Source organism: Neofelis nebulosa, chromosome 18 (genome assembly GCF_028018385.1).
Source record: "Neofelis nebulosa isolate mNeoNeb1 chromosome 18, mNeoNeb1.pri, whole genome shotgun sequence".
Taxonomy (NCBI): Eukaryota; Metazoa; Chordata; class Mammalia; order Carnivora; family Felidae; genus Neofelis; species Neofelis nebulosa.
In genome coordinates, this window is record NC_080799.1 from 21,962,977 (window position 1) to 21,983,424 (window position 20,448).

The 20,448-nt window shown below is 51.9% G+C and overlaps 1 protein-coding gene and 1 long non-coding RNA gene across 3 annotated transcripts; one reads left to right on the forward strand and one right to left on the reverse strand.

The window, feature by feature from the left end:
- The first annotated feature begins 1,214 nt into the window (after window positions 1-1,214).
- On the forward strand, window positions 1,215-2,899 carry NUPR1 (nuclear protein 1, transcriptional regulator). Its single transcript, XM_058710525.1, has 3 exons — window positions 1,215-1,495; window positions 1,897-2,046; window positions 2,603-2,899. Exons 1-2 carry the CDS (start codon window positions 1,384-1,386, stop codon window positions 2,031-2,033), a joined length of 249 nt encoding a protein of 82 aa, XP_058566508.1. The 5' UTR covers window positions 1,215-1,383; the 3' UTR covers window positions 2,034-2,046; window positions 2,603-2,899.
- Window positions 2,900-9,187: 6,288 nt separating this feature from the next.
- LOC131501045 (uncharacterized) lies at window positions 9,188-20,395 on the reverse strand. Of its 2 annotated transcripts, XR_009256599.1 has the most exons (4): window positions 20,299-20,395; window positions 16,460-16,590; window positions 16,104-16,260; window positions 9,188-10,546 (listed from the first exon to the last, which is right to left on the reverse strand). It is a non-coding gene; the product is annotated as an uncharacterized LOC131501045 (long non-coding RNA). The 2 variants fall into 2 exon arrangements; XR_009256598.1 differs by lacking the exon at window positions 9,188-10,546 and having other exon boundaries at window positions 15,218-16,260.
- Window positions 20,396-20,448: the final 53 nt, after the last annotated feature.

The window sequence follows — 20,448 nt, forward strand, 5'->3', positions numbered from 1 at the left end:
GAGAAACGGGAGCAGAAGTGCCTCTTCGTGTTAAACGCAGAACGAGACTGGGTTATTACAGGGTTTCGGGGGAGGTAAAATTTAGGCAGCACTGAGAGGGAACGGTGTTTGAATGGGCTCACAGTAAGGTGGGCAAGTGAGCAGAGAATTTAAACACCTGGCTAAGCCCGAGAAGGTCCTCAGCCCCGGCCCTGGGATTTGGCACATAAACCCCAGGGAAAGTGTGAGTGGGCCACCCCGGGTGTGGCCCTCTCTGGGTCAGCTCAACCCACACGGGCAGATCCCTTCAGGCAAGTGTGGAACATTCCATCTTCACGCATTTCTTATCTGAATCCCTTCCTTTCATTCATATTAAGTAGGCCCAAATGCCTGTTTACTCCGTAATGTCTTCTCCCTCAGCATTTCCATGGTTTGAAAGACATTATTGCAGCATAAGTGGGTTTCCTTTCACGTCGCCTTCCCATTACGTGACGGCATCATTGAGTTGTTTGGAAATTGTGCGAATAACTCATAGGGAAGCTAAGACCGTAGGAGCGTGCCAGGCACTGTCGCAAGTGTCCTTCCCTGAGGTGTCTCATTCGATTCTCTCACCAACCCTGTGAAGTCAATGCAATTATTATCATCTTCATTTGTACAGAGGAGAAAACCGAGGCACAGAGAGGTTAAGTGACTTGTCTGGAGTCACCCAGGAAGTAGTGGACCAGAGGTTTGAACCCAGGGCAGCTGGCTCCAGAATCTGCACTTTTAACCCTCCCTGTTGGGTGAGGGAAACTACCTAGGGACCCACTCCATCACCACACACACACCCCACCCCCTTCCCAGCTCGGGATATGAAGGGGGCTTTCCAGATGTTTCTTATCAAAAAGGGGTGTTGGGTGTGTTCGGGGTGAGAACAGCTGACCTATTTCATGGAGTGTTCTTCATAACCTGCCACCAGGGTCCTGCGTCTAAGGCAGAATTGGGATGGGGTCAGCTGTGTGGCAGGGGGCAGGAGACGGACAGGAAGGAGTCGGCCAGGTGAGGCCCTCCGATCCCCACTGGCCACGATCCCAAGGATTGTTTATGCTCAGACTCTGCCTCTTTCCTCCTCCTCCCTGAGGGGCGGGGATCTCCTCTGTGGAAAAATACCCAGCTGGGCGAGCCCCAGTGAGAGGGAGGAGGCGAGGGGAAGGGGCTGGGACTCACAGGACCGACTCTTTTCCCCTCTCGTGATTGCTGTTTACTGGGTCGGGTTCTGGGAAAGGGCCAGATTGCATCAGACAGGGCCTGGGGAGGACACGTGGCCTTATAAGTTGGGGCCCGTGAACAGGGACGTGTCAGGAAACCAGACACAAACAAAGCGTTGGGAGACGGCAGGGAGACAGCAAGGGAAAGTCGGGTGTGATGGCCACCTTCCCGCAAGCAGCCAGCCCGGCCCAGCAGCCCCCAGGTCCGGAGGACGAAGACCTCAGCCTGGATGAGTATGACCTCTATAACCTGGCTCCTTCTTACCTGGGTAAGGTCTGGCCCAGTCACCTTCCTGGTCCCTTACCTTCTACCCCCAACCCCCGACTAGGATTCCTCCTTGGACTCCTCCCCACCCCCCACCCTTCTCTAACCTGTTCCCTTGACCCCTCCAGTCACCCCTTCCAACCCTTCTTCCCCTTAGTGCTGTCCTGCTCAGCCCTGGGACCTCACACGCCCCTAGAATTTGGGAGCAACAACAGATCATGGGGGCCCCTCATTCCACAGATGGGGAGACAGGGGTTACAAGTGCCCCAAAGCTATGTGGTGACCACTCTCCAGTCTGCTTCCTCCAACCCATGCTCTTTCCACCCCGCACTCCCAACCCCCTGCCTCTCCTTGGATGTATCAGGCCTCTATCCACCTCACCTCGGCCTCTTGCCTGGTTCCCAGGAGCAGGAGGTCGGAAAGGTCGCAGCAAGAGAGAAGCTGCCGCCAACACCAACCGCCCCAGCCCCGGTGGCCACGAGAGGAAGCTGGTGACCAAGCTTCAGAACACGGAGCGGAAAAAGCGAGGGGCACGGTCTTGAGGCAGAGCTGGAGGTAAAGAGTCAGGGATAGAAGTCCCTCTGCCTCCAAAGGACATGCTCGAATGTGTGTGGTCAGGTGGGGAGCAAGGTTCCAAGAACTGTCGTCTCGGGGTGCCTGGGTGGCTCAGTCAGTTGGGTGCCTGACTTCAGCTCAGGTCACAGTCTCGCAGTTCACGAGTCCAAGCCCCTCGTCGGGCTCCATGCTGACAGCTCAGAACCTGGAGCCTGCTTCGGGTTCTGTGTCTCCTTCTCTCTCTGCCCCTCCCCTGCTCACACTCTGTCTCTCTCCCTCTCTCAAAAATAAACATTAAAAAATTAAAAAAGAAAAAAAAAGAACGATTGTCTCAACATAGAATAAAATGAGACACACGTCGGACTCTGAGTTTCCTGGTGGCCAGAGCAAAAGGGGAAACACAGAACCTTTGCAATTGGAGGGAAATTTGGTTTACGGAGAGGGTAACAGAGGCCCAGAGAGGGTAGGGTCCTTCTCTGGAGACCCATAGCAAGTGACCGGGAGAGGAAGAGTTAGAACCCAGAATTAGAACTGTCACTCTCTTTCCTTGCCCCAGATAAGGCTACAGCACGGATACCACACAGCGATGGAGACAGGACTGCGGAGAATTGGCACCTGGGGGAGGGATCCAGGCCTGCCTGCCCTCCCACTCCACCCCAGGACTTACTCTACCTGACTAGGCTCTGAGGGGCCACCAAGCCCCAGAAAAAGGACAAGCTAGGGGTGGGGAGCAAGACGAAGGGAATGGAGAGGCAGCGTCACAAAAGGTACCCCCCACCCTGAAGGAAAGACACCAAAGAAACTGGAACCCCTTAAGGGTGGCAAGGACAATAAACAAAATTCAACAGTTGCAGCTTGTGTGTGGAATTTTGTCCCTCCTCCCTCTGTGTGGTTTTGTTTGTTTCTTGTCCCTGCCTGCATATGTCTGCCTCTGCATGAACCAACAAGAACGTTTTTTGTCTTTGGTTATATGTGTCTGGGAGAGGGCGTCCCCGGTTTGGTAGGGACGGGTAGAGGCCAGCCTGGCTGCTTTTGTTTTATTTTGGTGCGCAGAGGTTTTGGCAAATGTGCCTCTGTGGTCTCTTAGGAAATGCACAGAAATGTCCTGTTTCCTTGTCATGCTGCCTGTGAAAGAAGCCCCCTCCCCAGACCCTCCCCAGCTCCTCTCCCTTTTCAGAATAAACAATCTTACTGATCATGTCATTTTCATATAAAACCACCTTTTGAAGTGACTGTTCTTTATGGTGCCGTCTGCAAAACGGAGAACACCGAGATTTAGAACATGAAGGGACTTGCCCCAGGTTACTCGGGGGCTGCTGTACTGAAGTCTCAAAACGGGATAGAAAGTTCTCTCTCTGTCACGTAGCAGCTCCAACAGTCAGTACTCTTGGGCTAAAATGACAACTTGACCACGTCAGGGATTCCAGCTACTTTGAACTCATTGTTCCGCCACGCTCCAAACATGGCTTCCACCTTGGGGTCCACACTCACTGCTTCGGTGTCTGCCACCAATCAGATCTGCATCTCAACCCGTGGAAAGGGAGTGGGGGAAGCCACACCAATTCATTTTGAAGACCATGACCTAAAAGTAGAATACGTTACATCTGGCCAGAATTTAATCGCATGGCCACGTCCAACTACCGGAGAGGTTGGGAGACAGAGTATTCAGGTGCTTAGCCACGTGTTCGCCAAAACTTGGGGAAGGCGGGGGTGTGAATACTGGGGAAAAAACTGGCAAGAAACATTTTCCACCGGCAGACTCAGCACAAGGGGCGGGGGAGAAAAGCCCTAGGTCTGGTCCTGGGCAAAGCATTTTTCTTTTTCTCCTGCCCTTCCATATAAGCCCTAGGCTGCACAACTTGGAGGCAATTGTTCTTAGTTAGGGACCTAAGAATATGAACAGAGGAAGGCCTCAGCCCAGCACAGATCTGGTGTGTCAGCTTTAGAAAATCATGGCAACAGCCCCCATGTAATTGGGCTACTTCTCTGTGACAGGTGTTTTACAGGCGCTGTTCCATTTAACCCTTACACTAATCCAATAGGCATAATGTTATTTGATCCTATTTTACAGACCAGAAAACCGAGGTTAAGAGAAGTTAAGTAATTCGCCCAAAGTCACACAGCCACAACTTGGAGGAGCTGGGATTTTGAACTTAGGTCCGTCTAATTTTTGAAGCCCGGGTGTTTCCCTTTTTACTATATGCCTGAGGATAAAACGTACGACAATGTGGAATCCTAGATGTTAGTTCATTTCTGGTTAATTACTACTCCTTTTGAGCCTGTTTCTTTTCCTGTCAAAAGGTCTACTTCAAAGGAGAAAACAAAGGCTGCAAAGCGCTGTGAACGTGGCCACTCCCTGTCTTCTGGGTCCTTTGACACTTTGCCAGGAGGCCCCATATGTTACCCTCACTCCTGGCCTGTGATTGGCCCTCCCTGGCCTCGCCCTACCTTGGCACAAACTCTGCCTGGGAGGCCTTTACGTGGCTGTTCCGGGAACCAGATAATTCTTGGAATTACTGAATGTTTGGATCCGAAAGGATCCTGGATGTTAGAGCCCCACTCTGCCCTTCGCGGAAGGGAAAATCAAGGCCTGATGGGGCAGGGGCTAAAACTCATACGAAGACTGGGGACGCAGTCAGGACAAGAACCTGTTCTTGACTCTACCCGTCCAGAACACCCCTCTGCTGTTCCACCTACTTTTTACCGCCCCCCCCCCGCTTTTTTTGGTCCCCTAGTTGCATGTAATGTCTGTCTCCTTAGTTTCTAGGGGTCCTCCTGAGGACAGAGGGATGACTGACTTCTATTTCCCCTTGGGAGCTTGCGGAAGTTTCCCCACCAAGTTGCCACAATTCTAAGGATTCCCAGCTCCTTGCCGAGAATCTGGAAACTCACTGCGGGGTTTGCTTCACCAACACCTAGTCCTCTTCTGCCCACTCAGCTCTCAGGGCTGTGTATTTTTTCCAATTTCAAAAGCACCCAAAGTTGACTTTAACTGGCACTCCTTAAAGGTAATGCCAGTACTAGGAAGAGTCATGGCCACCATCATTGATGGTCTGCCTGAGGCTTTTCCCCGCCTCATCTTTCACACAGCACTTTCTTGATTTCTGCCCTACGTGCATTTAGGCTGTACCATTGTTTGCCTAGAATTTTTCAAATTACCTCCTTACCTTTTCCACTCAAACGCACTTTAAAAGGAGACTACATCACCACCCAAACTGGAAAACCACAATCACTTGTCATAACTCGAAGATCGTAGAAAGACACCCAATATCACTTCTTTCAGTCCACCTGCGCACACCTCGGATGGCCTTGTGTGCTAAGGGTCACGGGCGTTCACACTCGGAGAAACACGGGTTGTTTCGGAGCCAGACACTCCTCCAGGTGCTCTGCATACATGGGAGAAGGCCGCCTTGTAATCACCCGGTCGCAGGTGCATTAAAGACGCGGCTGCCTGGCTTCCCCTCCCAGAGAGTCTGATTTCGTTGGTCCGAGGTGGAGGCCGGGCATTGGGAGTTGGGAGAGTGAGTCTAACGTGCAGTGAAGCGTGAAGGCGTCAGGTGCACGGGGCTTTTGTCTCACACTGCACTTAACAAATAGGGTCGTCACTGCAAGCGCTCCCAAGCCACACGCCCTCCTTACCGTGGGGCCTTGCCACCCTCCTATCGAAGGGGAGACACGGGACTGTGCTCCTTTTGAACGTGGGGGGAACTTTGCTCTCTGGGGTTCTTGGAGCGCAGTCACCCTGCTGCAAGAAAGTCCGAAGCGACACATGTGGAGACACGACATGGAAAGGCCACGTGCTGATGTCATTCTGGTCTTCAGCCCCGCGGAAGTCCCAGCTGAAAGCCATCCTCCGGCTCCAGACGTGTGAGCGAAGGGAACCCGCTGACGATTTCCAGCCCCAGCCGCCGTGTCACCTCTGGCATCTGAGTCTTCCCGGATGAGGCCCAACAACATATTGGGGCGCCAGAGACAAGCCATCTCTAATTCCCCACCCACGGACGCAGCGCGTGACCAAACGGTCATTTCACAGCCTGACGTTTGGGGATGGTTTGTTACACGGCAATAGTGACTGGAACAGCCTCAGGGTCCCCCGGGCCCAAGTCCAGATCCCGTCTGCAAGTGGGGCTCGAACTCACAAATCGTGAGATCATGACCTGAGCCGAAGTCAGACGCTCATCCGACCGAGCCTCCCCAGCGCCCCAGTTTATCCTGCACCTTAATTTCCACATCTGTAGACAGGAGATGAAAAGTACACCCACCCCCCGGAATGGTTTTGAGGAGGAAATGGAGTCTCTCAAGCACTTAGCAGGGCACCTGACCCAGAACAAGACCTTAAGGAAACGGCAGAGAAGCAGACACAATGGGCTCTGGATCCAGACTCTCTGGGTTCAAGTCCCTGCTCCCTCATCCTCTGTGTGACCTTGGGCCGCTTACCTGACCTTTCTAGTCTCAGTTTCCCCACGTGTAAAACAGGAATTCCAGTAACATTAAACACGGGGTCCTTGCTGCAATTAAGCAAGGAAGTGTTGCAAAGTGCATAGTAAGCAGCATGTAAGTGCTTGATTAAAACAGTGACCCGGAAACAGAGTTCCGGCGTGCAAGAAATGCAATCTATTGTTTAAGTTGATACACACTGCTCCTTTTCTGCTGGCAGCAGGTGTCTGATGGGGTCAGTTTGCCCTCCTTTCTCTCCTTTCTCCAGGATTGATCAGGAGCAGAGCTGGGAAGGGGCGTGGAATGCTCGAGGCCTCAACATCCCCTTGATACATTGCCATCTGCCACAGTGTCCCTGCCACTGCCCTTCCTGTCCTTTCTTTTCTTTTTTTATCTTAACGTTTATTTATTTATTTTGTGAGAGAGCGAGCACAAGCAGGGCAGAGGCAGAGAGAGATAATCCCAAGCAGGCTCCACGCTGTCAGCACAGAGCCCCATGAGGGGCTCAAACTCATGAACCATGAGATCATGACCTTAGCTAAAATCAAGAGTCAGATGCTTAACTGACTGAGCCACCAGGCGCCCCCTTGTCCTTTCCATTTGTTGTTTACGATCAACCCTCACAGCCCTGCTCTTTGTGTGCTCCGGGCCACCTCCCAACACCTGGGGGCAGGGATACATCTGGGGCCTGTCCTCCACTGGAAAAGGGGCACAGTCCCTTCCGTCCTCAGATCTCTCCATACTGTTCAAAACGAGCGTGGCCTGGACTCCGTGGGGACACGCCAGTTCTAACTTCTCCTCCTTTCCTTTTCCAATGGCTTCCCTTCTTCCCTGACTTGGGGAGTACCTTAAAGTTGGCCCCACCCCCACCCCATCCACCTTGCTATTCGGGTCGCTGCGATCCTCTGTGCCTTCAGTCCCCCACGGCTGTTGAACTAAAAATGAAACCGTACTGACATCCCTTCGCCGTAGCAATGAAAGCCACACGGCCCTCACTGACTTACCAGGAATGGGATGAGCATCAAAGGAGATGTGGGGAAACTCCACCTTGGTTTGTGTACAAAAATTGCACGGCGATGGATGGTAACCAGTGATCACTGGTGGGCGATCACTCTGTAGTGCATACCAACGTCGAATTATCGCGTTACACCTGAAACTTACATGTTCTACACCAACTTGACTTCAATAATAAAGCATAAAAATATTATTCGACCACAGCAATTATTATTTTTTTAAATATATATATTTTTTAAGGTTTATTTGTTTATTTTTGAGAGAGAGAGCGTGAGGGGGGGAGGGGCAGAGAGAGAAGGAGACAGAATCCCAAGCAGGCTCCACACTGTCTGCACAGAGCCGGATGCGGGGCTCAAACTCACAAACATGAGATCATGACCTGAGCCGAAACCAAGAGTTGGACGCCCAACCAACGGAGCCACCCAGGTGCCCCGCATGGTAATTATTATTATCACACTTTGGCAAATGCCAAAGTCCTGTGGGAGGGCAAAGGCCTGGGTTATGGGTTCACTGGCGGTCACAGGCTGAGCTGGGAGTAGACTCTGTGTGCTGATTCCCACGTCCAAGCTTTCCAGAGAGCTCTGTGGCCTTCAGGGAGTGCCAGGCTGGAGAAAGCAAAGAAGGAAGAACAACCCATCCCCAGAGTCCCTGTGCAAGCAGTCTGCCCCACACAGGGGTACCTTTCCCCAGGGGCCAGACACAACGCCCAGGTCTCTGACAACTAGAAGCACTTCCTTTTCTGTGTAAAAGAAGGTACACTTTTTTTTTCTCTTTTTTATAATTTTTTTAATGTTTATTTATTTTTGACAGAGTGAGACAGAGCATGAGTGGGGGAGGGGCAGAGAGAGAGAGGGAGACACAGGATCTGAAGCAGGCTCCAGGCTCTGAGCTGTCAGCACAAAGCCCGACGCGGGGCTCGAACCCACGAACTGCGAGACCATGACCTGAGCCGAAATCCAACACTCGACCGACTGAGCCACCCAGGCATCCCTATACTTTGCTTTTCTGATTACAAAAGCAGTGAATGCTGTGGAATCAGAAGATGAGCACCATCCCCTTGGGTTCAGTCCTCCTGACTGAACACATCCTCCCTCTAACTTTTGCCTTACATTTGAGTTATAAAATTGAAGTTCATTTGTAATCATTTCACGGAATGCTTACACCAGCTCTGTGCAGCCTTATCCTGTTCTCTCTTTTCTGGAGAACTGGTTTGGAGAAGTTTTGTTGGAGTGTGTGTGTGTGTGTGTGTGTGTGTTTTACTGTTTGAGGAAATAATCATTTATTCCTTCGACACATATTTATGGAGACAGGGAATATTCTAGAAGCTAAGAGTACAACAGTAAACCAGTTCTCTTCTCATGGAGCTCACATTCCAGTGGGGACAAATAATAAAAGTGAACAAACAAAAGAATTTCAGCAGGGTGTGTGCAATTTATTTATTTATTTTTATTTTTATTTTTTTTAAAATTTTTTTTTAACTTTTATTTATTTTTGAGACAGAGAGAGACAGAGCATGAATGGGGGAGGGTCAGAGAGAGGGAGACACAGAATCTGAAACAGGCTCCAGGCTCTGAGCTGTCAGCACAGAGCCCGACGCGGGGCTCGAACTCACGGACCGCGAGATCATGACCTGAGCCGAAGTCGGCCGCCCAACCGACTGAGCCACCCAGGCGCCCCAAGGGTGTGTGCAATTTAAAACGCCTCAGTTGCGGGGGGACACCTGGGTGGCTCAGTAAGTTGCGCGTCCCACTTCGGCTCAGGCCATGATCTCGTGGTCCGTGAGTTTGAGCCCTGGGTCAGGCTCTATGTTGACAGCTCAGAGCCCGGAGCCTGCTTTCGGATTCTGTGTCTTCCTCTCTTTCTGCCCCTCCCCACTCATGCTCTGTCTCTCTGTCTCTCTCTCGCTCTCCGTCAAAAATAAATAAACATTAAAAAAAATAAAACACGCCTTGGTTACGGAAAGCCTCACTGAGACGTGAGGGCCTTTAAGTGAAGACCAGAAGGAAGTTAGGGAGTCATTTGTGCTGAAATTCCTCTTTATTAAAAGAGCACATAGTACCCATCTAACATACTATGCATTTTGCTTATTAATTTATTGTCTGGGGTTAGGGGAGGTGACCGCTGGCAGCCAAGAAGCCCGAGGCACTAAGGGCAGGGGCTCAGTGACCAGAGGCAGAAGGCAGGGCCTGGGCTGGGTGACCTAAGTGTCCTCTCTTCTGCTTTCGCTGACCCCTCCTCCCCTAAGCCTGGTGCTTTGGGCCCTCCATGGAGCAGGTGCACTGCCCTGGGGAGTCTCCTAAAGGTGTTCTGGGGACGCCCTCTCCGTCACCATCCTCCTTAACATGCTTCCCCACTGCCCATTTGACACAGTCCATATTCTTGCATGTGGTGTTCAGACCCCAACCACCCGCCCCTCGGGCTAAGTTCTTCTTCAGGGCTGGTCAAGAAGGCGCGCAATAAACATTCTCGGACGAGTATGTCAGGACTAGTCTCGCTTCACAGCGCTCTTTTTACTGGGGACGTTTCTCCTCCCGCCCCGTCCTGTCAGAATCCTACTAATTCCCAACAATCAGTGTTGCCTTCCAGAGTTTTCCCCCGTCTGATCGCCCGACAGAGGTGATGCACCCCACAACCTCACCGGGCAAATATAGTCCTCACCCCCATTTTGCAGATGCAGAAACCGAGGCTGAAAAGGAACACGATTCGCTAGGTCTGGGTCAGAGATTCTCACCTGCAGGAAGCTTCCTCTGTTTCTCACGAGAACCACCCTCTCCTCACCCCGAACCCCATGCTCCTCTGTACCTCCTGCTGCAGTCTGGCCTATTTTAGGGCTGTGTTGACGTCTGCTCCCCCTTGAATGAGAACGGTGTTGGAGTCAGTATATCTGCTGCTTCTATAGGAGTTGTCTGGGCCTGCCCTGCTCTCTTCCTCTGGGACCGGACGGTCAGTTGGATTCTGGGGCTCAGACCAGCAAGGACAGCGGTGAGAGCACGAGGTCCTGACCAGCAATCTCTGCGAGAGGGTCCTGGGAGCAGGGCTGGTCTATCACCTGCAGAGGAGAGTGTGAGCCAGGATGGGGGTCCGGGAGGTGGAAGGGGCGGGGCCTGACATAGCTGTGACCTCTGACCTCTACTCCAGCTTCCCCTCTGGCAGCAAGGGCCCTGTCTCCCTTGGGAGACACCCCCCACCCCTCTGCTCCTGAGGGTTTCCTGGTATTTACAGAAAGCTTGGAGTGCATATTCCTACTCCCGGACAGGTGAGAGGTTCTGGACTTTGGGGGAATGGCCATGAGATTCCTGGTGGGATGTGTGGAGCCCGGGGGGGGGGGGGGGGGGTGGAGGGTGGCTGGGAGACTCCCTGGGTCCCACCCTCTCTTATTTGCCCCTCTCTTCTGCCCTCTTTCAGTGTCACTGTTTCCTGCATTCTTCTGGCTGCTCATCACAGTCACCCTGGCAAGATCCTCGGTGCAAGGGAACACGGAGAGGACCCTAGGGTGGGGGGGCCGGGCCAGTAGGGCTCCTGGGACTTTCAGTGAATGCAGGAGGGATCATCTCTTTGTCAAGATTGAACCCTGGGGCACCTAGGTGGCTCAGTGGCTTAAGCGTCCGGCTTTGGCTCAGGCCACAATCTCATGGTTTGTGAGTTCGAGCCCCGCGTCGGGTTCCACACTGACCGTGCAAAGCCTGCTTGGAATTCTCTCTCTCTCTCTCTCTCTCCCCGCCCCACCCCACGCTCTCTCTCTGCCCCTTCCCCACTTGCACCTGTGCTCGCGCTCTCTCTCAAAAGTAAATAAATAAACTTAAAAAAAAAAAAAAAGTTCGAACCATGGCACCATTTGGAGAGGAGGCCACAGGGGTAGGCCTCTTGCTATCTTTTGCTCCTGAGCAGGGTTTCTGTTTTCTGGCCCCTCTTCCTTTCTGTGCCCTCCGCAATTAGAGGCCGTTGGTGCCAGTGATCAGGAGCATGAACTGCCACGGCTGTAGTGGAATTGAAATGTGCTAAGAGACTATAACTTAAATGTTCTCACCAAAAAAAGGGGGGGGGTTGGGATACGAGGTGACGGATTGTTCATTAACGCCAAGGGAGAAACACATTCATGGTATTTACACATATCAGATCAGCACCTCGTACACTTTAGCTTATAATTTTATTTGTCAATTAGACTTCCATAAGGGGGGGGGGGAAGGATGTGGCCTCTCAAACTGTTCTGTTTTGATTCAAATTTCGGTCCTGCTACTGTTGTGTTATCAACCTTGGTTTCCTCATCCGTAAACTGGATTGTTTTGAGAAATATACGAGTTTGGGCGTGTAAAGCCATTAGAGCGATGTCTGATGTATAGAGAAGGTTCAAAATGCTAACCGCTCTGCTAGGCAGTATAGTATAAATGGCTAAGAAGACCAGAGGTCCAGGGTTCAAGTCCCAGAGCTGCCGCTTACTAGCTGGGTAACCTTGGGCACAAAGCCTTAACCCCTCTGGGCCTCAGTTTCCTCTTCATATAATGAATATAAATAATAATACCTCCAGCATAGGGATTCCATGAGCCAGTAGTTGAAAAGTGCCTGGGCACATAGAAGCATTTGATTACATTTTATATCACTTTAATTTGTATAATTTTATAATTATAATATAATTTTAACTTTATTCCATTCAGTATAAGTTCCGTGAAGGCAGAACGTTCCATTGGCCCCATTCACTGCTGAACTCAAATATCTAGAATAATGCCTGGACATACCGAGTTGGCGCTTGGTAAATATTGACCAAGCATCTACTCTGTTTTCACGTTGTCCTTTCTATCTGAAACGCTCTCTCCACTGGCTTCTAACAGAGGGCTCTTTCTTTTTTTTTTTTTTTTTTTTTTTTTTTTTTTTTTTTTCATTTTTTCAATGTTTTTTTTTTTTATTTATTTTTGGGACGGAGAGACACAGAGCATGAACGGGGGAGGGGCAGAGAGAGAGGGAGACACAGAATTGGAAACAGGCTCCAGGCTCCGAGCTGTCAGCACAGAGCCCGACGCGGGGCTCGAACTCACAGACGCGAGATCGTGACCTGGCTGAAGTCGGCCGCTTAACCGACTGCGCCACCCAGGCGCCCCCAGAGGGCTCTTTCTACTACACGATGTATTTGCCTTTATCATTTAACAAAAATCTGGTCTGTGATTTTTGACATTGGAAATCCATTGTGAAGGTGGCTCAAAGCAGGGGAGGGGAAACAGCTCCAAATAGCTTAAGCCGAAAAGAAGAGGGGCGCCTGGGTGCCTCAGTCGGTTAAATGTCCAACTTCGGCTCAGCTCATGATCTCGCGGTTCGTGGGTTCAAGCCCCACATCAGGCTCTGTGTGACAGCTCAGAGCCTGGAGCCTGCTTCGGATTCCGTGTCTCCTCTCTTTCTGCCCCTCCTCCTCCCCCACTCACACTCTCTCTCAAAAATAAATAAACATTAAAAAATTTTTTTCTTTTTTTAGAGATTCACTCACGAAACTAAACTTTTCAAAGTAATCGCTTCAGGAAGAGCTGGATCCAGGAGCTCGAAGTAACTTGTGAGATCCTTGTCTCCCTCTCTGGCTCTCAGCTCTACTTTCCAAAGTCAGTTCCAGACTGAGGCAGGGTCTTCCCTCACGGCAGCCAACAGCAGGTTCAAGTTCACATCCTGCCTGTTTAGTCACAGCTGCAGACCGGTAAGTTACAAACTGCCCTGCTTTGCATCCGGTCTCCCACGTGTATCCAGTCTTCTCAGCTAGGTGGCCGCCTCTGGGGGCAGGAACCATGGTTGCCACACCTCAGTACTCAATCCCTAATTCTGTCTTCCCCTCTCCTACCCAAGGGCAGAATCATGGAAAGAGTGGAAGTTGTTCACATCAATATTGGCAGCAGGACTCATGTCTGAGGAGGTGGGTCTGGAGGAGGTCTGGGGAAGACCTTAGGGGCCTTGGGAAGGGCCCAGAATGTGCAGAAAAATTGAAAAGCTAAGAGACTAACATCTAGATCTTAGGGGTCTTAGTGTAGGTGGGAACCGGAGGCGACAGTCCTCAAGCCATAGAGGGAAAAAGGCATTCATGAAAAGATGAAACACCAGATGGAGGTACAAGGAGCCGGTTATTTGAAGAGCTGAGGAAGGTGTTCTACACAGAGGGAATAGCAGGTACAAAGGCCCTGAGGTAGGAGTGCGCCTGGAGTGTTTGTGGGGCAGCCAGAAGGTGTGGGAGGGAATAAAGGAGGTCAGTGGGAAGGATCACCAGGGCTTTGTAAGCCATTCAGAGGGTTTTGCTTTCACTGAGTGGAATGAGAAGCCACGGGACCCGTAAGGCCAGGAGCAAAACTGAGGCAGCAGCAAGAAAAGCGGGTGGGCAGAAGCATATATGTTATATATATTCTTTTGTATGAATCAGATAAGACATAAAACTATAAGCAGTGGGTGTGTACCATTCCGGGGGAGCCACCTGGGGGTTTCACATGCAGTGGGCCAGACGAGTGAGGGACACGGCAGCCACGGGTGGCTGAGACCCCGCAGAGGCTGCGGGGTGAGAGCTCTGGCTGTGGCGTAGGGCCCGGTGTCAGCCTCTGAGCTTAGGGCCGCCGGAGGCCTGGTGTGTGCTCGGGCCTGCGCCCCTCCCTCAGACACCTGGCGTGACCCATCCGGGGGCTCAGCCCAGGGTCTGTCTCCATTCCAGGTCAGTCCCACCACTGGGACTCACCGCCAGAGGTGAGTCCCACCCACTGGCTCTCATATTTGAGGCTCTCCACACCCTGGCCCAGGGCCCAATTGGCTGGCTCCCGGCGATTTCTGTTTCTGGCCCGAATTCTGCCCTGACGCATGTTTCTGGGTCACTAGGTCCCCTCTGCCTGTGCCCTCACCACTCACAGCCCCAACCGTCCCTAATTCATAAGATGTGACTGCAGCCTTTTCTGTTCCTTACCCTCTTCTTCCCACTCTCCTTCCACCTTTTTTCGTCCGTGGAGGGCAACCATGCCTTGTATTTATTAATGACAACTAACATTTCTTTCCTTATACCTGTTGTTTTACCACATGCCAGGCCCTGTTCCAACCTCTTGGTAAATAATAGCTCATTGAATCATCTAAACAGTCTTAGGAGTTTGTATTATTTGCCTCATGTTATAGCTGGCAAAGCAGGCACAGAGAGGTTAAGTAATTTGCCTAAGATCACACAGCTACTCAGTGGCAGCCATTTATGTGCGTAATCGTCACCGCAGTCCCATCCGGCGAATAAGTAGCCTCCCCACCTAGTAGATGAGCCAAGAACAGGGGATTTCAGGCCTCGCCAAAGGTCGTACTTGACCAAAGGAAGTATAGGGGCTGTGAAAGCAGCGTAGGACTGACTCCCAAGTGGGGCCCTGACCCGTGACCCCCTATGTCTCCCAAGTTCACCTCCATGTCTGAGCTGGGAGGTGGGCAGGCCTGGGATCGCAAGCCTCATCTTACAAATGGAGAAACTGAAGCCAAGAGTGTTTGGGCCTCTCTCTTTCAAGAGGGTACACTTGAGGGGGGAAGGGCAAGCAGGGCCGGGACTTGAACCGGGACTTTTTACCCCCAGGCCGGTGATTTTTCCTCGACAGCCCTGCCTCCTGGGTTTCAAACTCTTCCTTCCTGGCACTCCACAGAGCTGGTGTCCCACCTTCTCCCCACACCCTGCGTGGCTCAGTCTTCCCGCCCCTGCATTCCTGCTTCACCTACACAGAACACCCCGCGATAAATATCTCATCGCTAGTGCGTCCCCCACCCCCACCCCTTTGTCTCAGCCCTCCCTAGGTGTCTGCCATGGCCTTGAGGACTTTTTTCTCTCTTACAGGGAAAAAAGAGATGGGATCGAGGGAGAGAAGCCCTTTCCCCTTGCCAGACTCCCCTGCCCCAGGTCGGGAGTCGCATAGGAGACACCCCATTTAGAGGCAGCCCCCAGGGTCGGTGGGAAGGGGCGTGGCGAGGGCATGCTGCGGAAAGAATGACTGACCCTGGGTGTGGTGTGGGGTGCATGTGTACAACAGGAGAGAAGTCAGGTGATGGGGGCTGGGGCTCTAGGATGTTCCACCTCCACGCTCAGGGGGGAAGGGGTGGGCGCTGTGCCTGGGCTCAGGGTCTCACCACCTGTGTTCGGGAGACTCCAAGGTGTGGCCCCAGCTCCAGACTGGCCCCACCTCCCCCCAGCCTTCCTGCCTCCAGCGAAGCCCAGCTTGATTTAACCGAGGGGTTAGTTCCAAGTCTCGGAGTTGACATCAGAGGGCCCAGGGATTCCCCTCACCAGCCCGAGCTGAAAACAAGGGACTTGAGTTCCAGGCTTCGTCCTGTCACTGATCTGCTGTGTTGACTCTGAATTGAGACTTCCCCTCCCTGATTCCATCCTGATGTCACATCTGAAGCTTCTAACTTCTACTTCCTGGGCGCAGGATTCCCATGCAACCCCATGGAGTGTCCCGTGGGGTCAGAGCTCTAACGGGGTACTTGGGAAATGATCAGAAATGTGGCAGATGGCTCTTTTCTCTCTCTTTTAAATCATCTAGGTTTTAATTTCCCTACGTAATAATAGGGGCAGCATTTGAAAACTGCTACTGCTTCTCAATGAGGAACCTGATTTCCGGAGCTGGCCAGTGACTCACCTGAGGTCACCAGAAGTGTCAGCTACACACTGGAGTCCATAGATCTCCGGGATCTTGGTTTCCTTTCCAGCAGTTCTCAGCCTTCACCACATCCCTTTGATTTCCTGCTGCTCCCAGCCCAAGCCTCAGCTCACCAGCCAAGATCCACTCGTGGCAACTGAGGCCCAGGTAGACAGAGACAGGCTCAGGCCCATCCTCCAAGGATATAGACAGAGGCTGCCCCCCCACCCCATGCCCCGCCACCACCCCGCACCTCTCCTCATCGGCCCTCTGGTTTCTTGGCAAGGTTCTGCCAAGATCATCAGCCCAGGGCCGTGGCCAGCAGCCCAGAAAACCCCATTTCCATCCTTCAGTACCTGTCTGGAGCCTTGGCAGAGTCGGGGAAGGCTGACAGCAAGAGCTCAGGGCTCGGCAGTGGGTCCCAGACCTCCCGCTCTAGGAGGGCAACTTACAGAGCGCCAGCCGTGAGTAGAACCTGCATTAGGCACTGTAATAAAAGACAGATTTGTTTGCTGGTTTGCTAAGAAGCTGCTATTGTTGGCTACGGGGGATATATCAGTGCACATAACTGGCAAACATTCCCACCCTTGGGGAGCTCGCGCTCTAGTGCATAGAGACAAAAAAGAGAGAGAGAAAATGTTAAATATTTTTTAAGGGTGTTTTCTCTTTTTTGAGAGAGAGACAGAGACAGAGACAGCACAAGTGGGGAGGGGCAGAGAGAGAGAGAGAGAGAATATCCCAAGCAGGCCCCATACTGCCAGCGCAGAGCCTGCTGTGGGGCTCGAACCCATGAAGCCGTGAGATTGTGACCTGAGCCGAAAGAAGTGTCGGACACTTAACCGAATGAGTCACCCACGAGGTCAAAAATGTTAGATATTTTTAAATGTTATGGAGAAATATAATGCAGGGAAAGGGATAGAAAGTGTATGTAAGAGACACAGGCAAATAATTAAAGTGAACAGTTATTAAAGATAACGTCTTCAAACTATGATTATATGGGATTTCTGGAATCTAATGAAGGGAATCTATAAAAAAATAAGAAAAAAATAATAATGAACAATTTGAAGTTTACTCTCTGAGGGGCGCCTGGGTGGCTCAGTCAGTTGAGCGTCCAACATCAGCTTGGGTCATGATCTCCCGGTTCGTGGGTTCGAGCCCCACGTTGGACTCCTTGCTGACAACTTGGAGCCTGGAGCCTGCTTCAGATTCTGTGTCTCCCTCTCTCTCTGCCCCTCCCCTATTCGCACTCTTCTCTCTCTCTCTCTCTCTCTCTCTCTCTCAAAAATAAAAATTAAAAAGCTATAAGTAGGGATGCCTGGGTGACTAAGTCGGTTAAGTATCCGACTTCAGCTCGGGTCATGATCTCGCAGCTTGTGAATTTGAGCCCCACATCGTGCTCTGTGCTGACAGCTCAGAGCCTGGAGCCTGCTTCGGATTCTTGTGTCTCCTTTTCTCTCTACCCCTCCCCCGCTCATACTCTGTCACTCTCTCTCTCTCTCTCTGAAAAATAAATAAAAACATTAAACAGTTTTTAAAGAGTATAAATAAATAAAGTTTACTCTCTGAAATGAAGACAAAAATAAAGACGTTCACTGTCACATCTAATTAACATGGTACTAAAATACCCAGCTAGAAAAAACAAGGCCACACAAATAATGTGTATTTTTTAAAGGTATAAAATCTGGAAAAAGCACCACTTGCCCTTTATAACCAGGAACAAAGTAGGACAAACTATAAACTAATGATCTTGAACTCATGAAGGCGCTGAGGTCACAGGGCTAAGAACGGACCTCACATTCAGAATAGGACACAGATCCCTTCGGTCAGCAATAGAACGTTTATTTGCTTCGGGCGGACACTGATAAATACCACACAAACTGACGAAAATATTAATCTAAAATTTTGTTTTAACGAAACCCACTGCAAATAAAAATAGATTAAAAATGAGTATGTTCAAAAAAAAAAAAAGATAAGCTATGTAAACGCCAATCAAAAAGAGCAGGACCGGTTGAATTAATTAAAAAAAAAAAAAAGTAAGCTTCAGGGAAAAAGAGGGAATATTATCAGGGAGAAAGAGAGACATTGCATTCTGGTAAAAGGGTCAGCTCTTCAAAAAGGCATCACAGTCCTAGGGGTGTATCTGCCTAAATAACAGCGTTTCAAAGCAGTTGAGAGAAATCGATGCATCTCAAAGGGAAAATGGATAGGTCCACAGTTACAGTTGGAAATTGCACCATTTCTTTCTAGAACAAAGAAAAGAGAAAGTGCCAGGGACCGGGCTGCATATTTTAATAGGGTAGTCAGTGAGGACTCCATCTGAGAAGGTGACGTTTGAGCGGGGATCGAAAGAAGAGAGTGGGCTTTGCAGATATCTGGAAGAAGAACCTTCCAGGCAGAAGGGACAGCAAGCGCAAAGGCCCTGAGGCAGGAGCATGCATGCCTGGCAATGAGGGAGCCGGGATGGCTGGAGTGGTATGAGCGAGGATAGAATAAGCAAGAGAAATAAAAATGAAACGTCTGTTGGAGACAGGATTTATGGCAGGAAGGAATGAGCTATTCAGGGGAGGAAGCCCGTGACAAGGGGTAGGTTCAGAAAAGGTTGAGGAGAGGGAACTCCAGAGAAGGCAGTGGGGCATTCTAGGCAAAGAGAGGAGCGTGTGCAAAGGCAAGCAAGTCTGAGGTGGTTCATCACGTCCAAGCGTGAAGCTCCAGTTGCCAGAGCAGAAATAGGGCAGGGGCCAGGAATGAGGCTGTGGGAGTCAGCTGCAGCCAGATCGAGAAGGGCAGAGACACGACAAGAGACAGGAGGTCTTGACGAACCATCAGAGAAGGTCGGGAGGATCAGGAGGTTGTGGTGAGAGAGTGGGTGATGGGGTTCGAGGTTCAGGAGGTATGGCAGTTCTGGGTACCGGCAAAGGGTGGGGAGTGGTTGCATCAGAGGGTGAGTGGGGTGGCATGCCTCCAGAGTGGCCGCAGGACTTGGGGATGGGAGGAAGACCGACCAGGGCCTGCGCCTGTCCTCACGATCAGTCTCAGGATGTTTGGGACCCCCCACAGTGGGGAGCCTCAGCTGTGTGGGATGTGGGAGAATGAGCTGTCACCACTGGGGGACGCGGCAAGCGAAACCCGTCTGGGCTAGGCAGGTGCCAGCCGCTCTTCCTTTTCCTTCTCCTCCAAGCAGCCCTCTGGGATTGCTCCCCAAAGTGTACTGGTACTTCCCTGGCAGTTGGTTCCAGGCGGCCCCGAGGGGCAGGGCCTGTGTAGAGCCGAGGAGGCAGACTACAGGAAGGGAAAGCCCCCATGGTTTCTGTCTCACTGCAGGGACCCAGCAGGGAAACCCCACGGATCCCAAAAGGAAAGTGGGCCTCGGGGAAGACCAAGAAACCCCCATCGTGGCCCTGAAGATGGAAAATCCAGGGTGGGGTGAAGGGTGGAACCGTGCTGGAAGGGAGACCTGTCGTTGAGGCAGCCCAGCCCTGACAGCCGTCCACAGAGCAGAAACACACAGGGCAGGGTTATTCTGGGACCTGGCTGAGCCCCATCCTGACCTCACACAACCCCAACCTGGTGAGCCCTGACCCTGGTCATCGAGGGGGCTCTTATCCCAGCCCAGGCCTGAGCCCTGACCTGAGTCACAGGCTCTGTCAGAAGCTCGGCCACAGCCTGAGCTCTGGGCCCAATCTGGACTGAGGTCTAAGCTCAACCCCGATGGGTCCCAAGCAGAGCCTCCGGGTCATTGACGGCTCTGACCCCAAACACAGACAGAGCTAGGATGTTGGCCCTAGACAAAGTTCTAGACCAAGTCCGGCCCTAGTAGACCAAGTCCTGATCATGGTTACAGACTGGGATCTAATCCCAGGTCTTACTCTGGCCAAAGACAGAGCCCTCGGCCCATTCTCACCTGCCCTGCCCCTGCCCGGGCTGGGGCCCCAGTGCTCCACACAAAGCCCTCCTCCCAGCGCCCCCCAGCGACTTCCCCGCTTCCTTCGCACTCCCTCACTCAGCCATCCGGGAAACCAGAAAAGAGTAGGATGACTCGAAACCCCAAGTCCTCTGCGATGGGCAATCCCCTCACCTGGCCGTCCATCTTTTGCCAGACAGTGAGCTGGTGATGGCATAGCATGATGACGGAGCAGAGGAACAGGAGGGGTTGAGGGTCCAGGACCCATCACCAGCCCCTAGAGCAGTGACTTACCCGGGAGCGGGGATGCGAGGGGAGGACATGTCCTAGGAGCTCAGCGGGGGGTCCGGAGCTTGGATTGACCGAAACCCTAGCTTCCCGCCACCCCCTCACCCCCCCCCCCCCGCTGCACCTCCCGCCCCCTCTGGGAAGGGAAATGACATT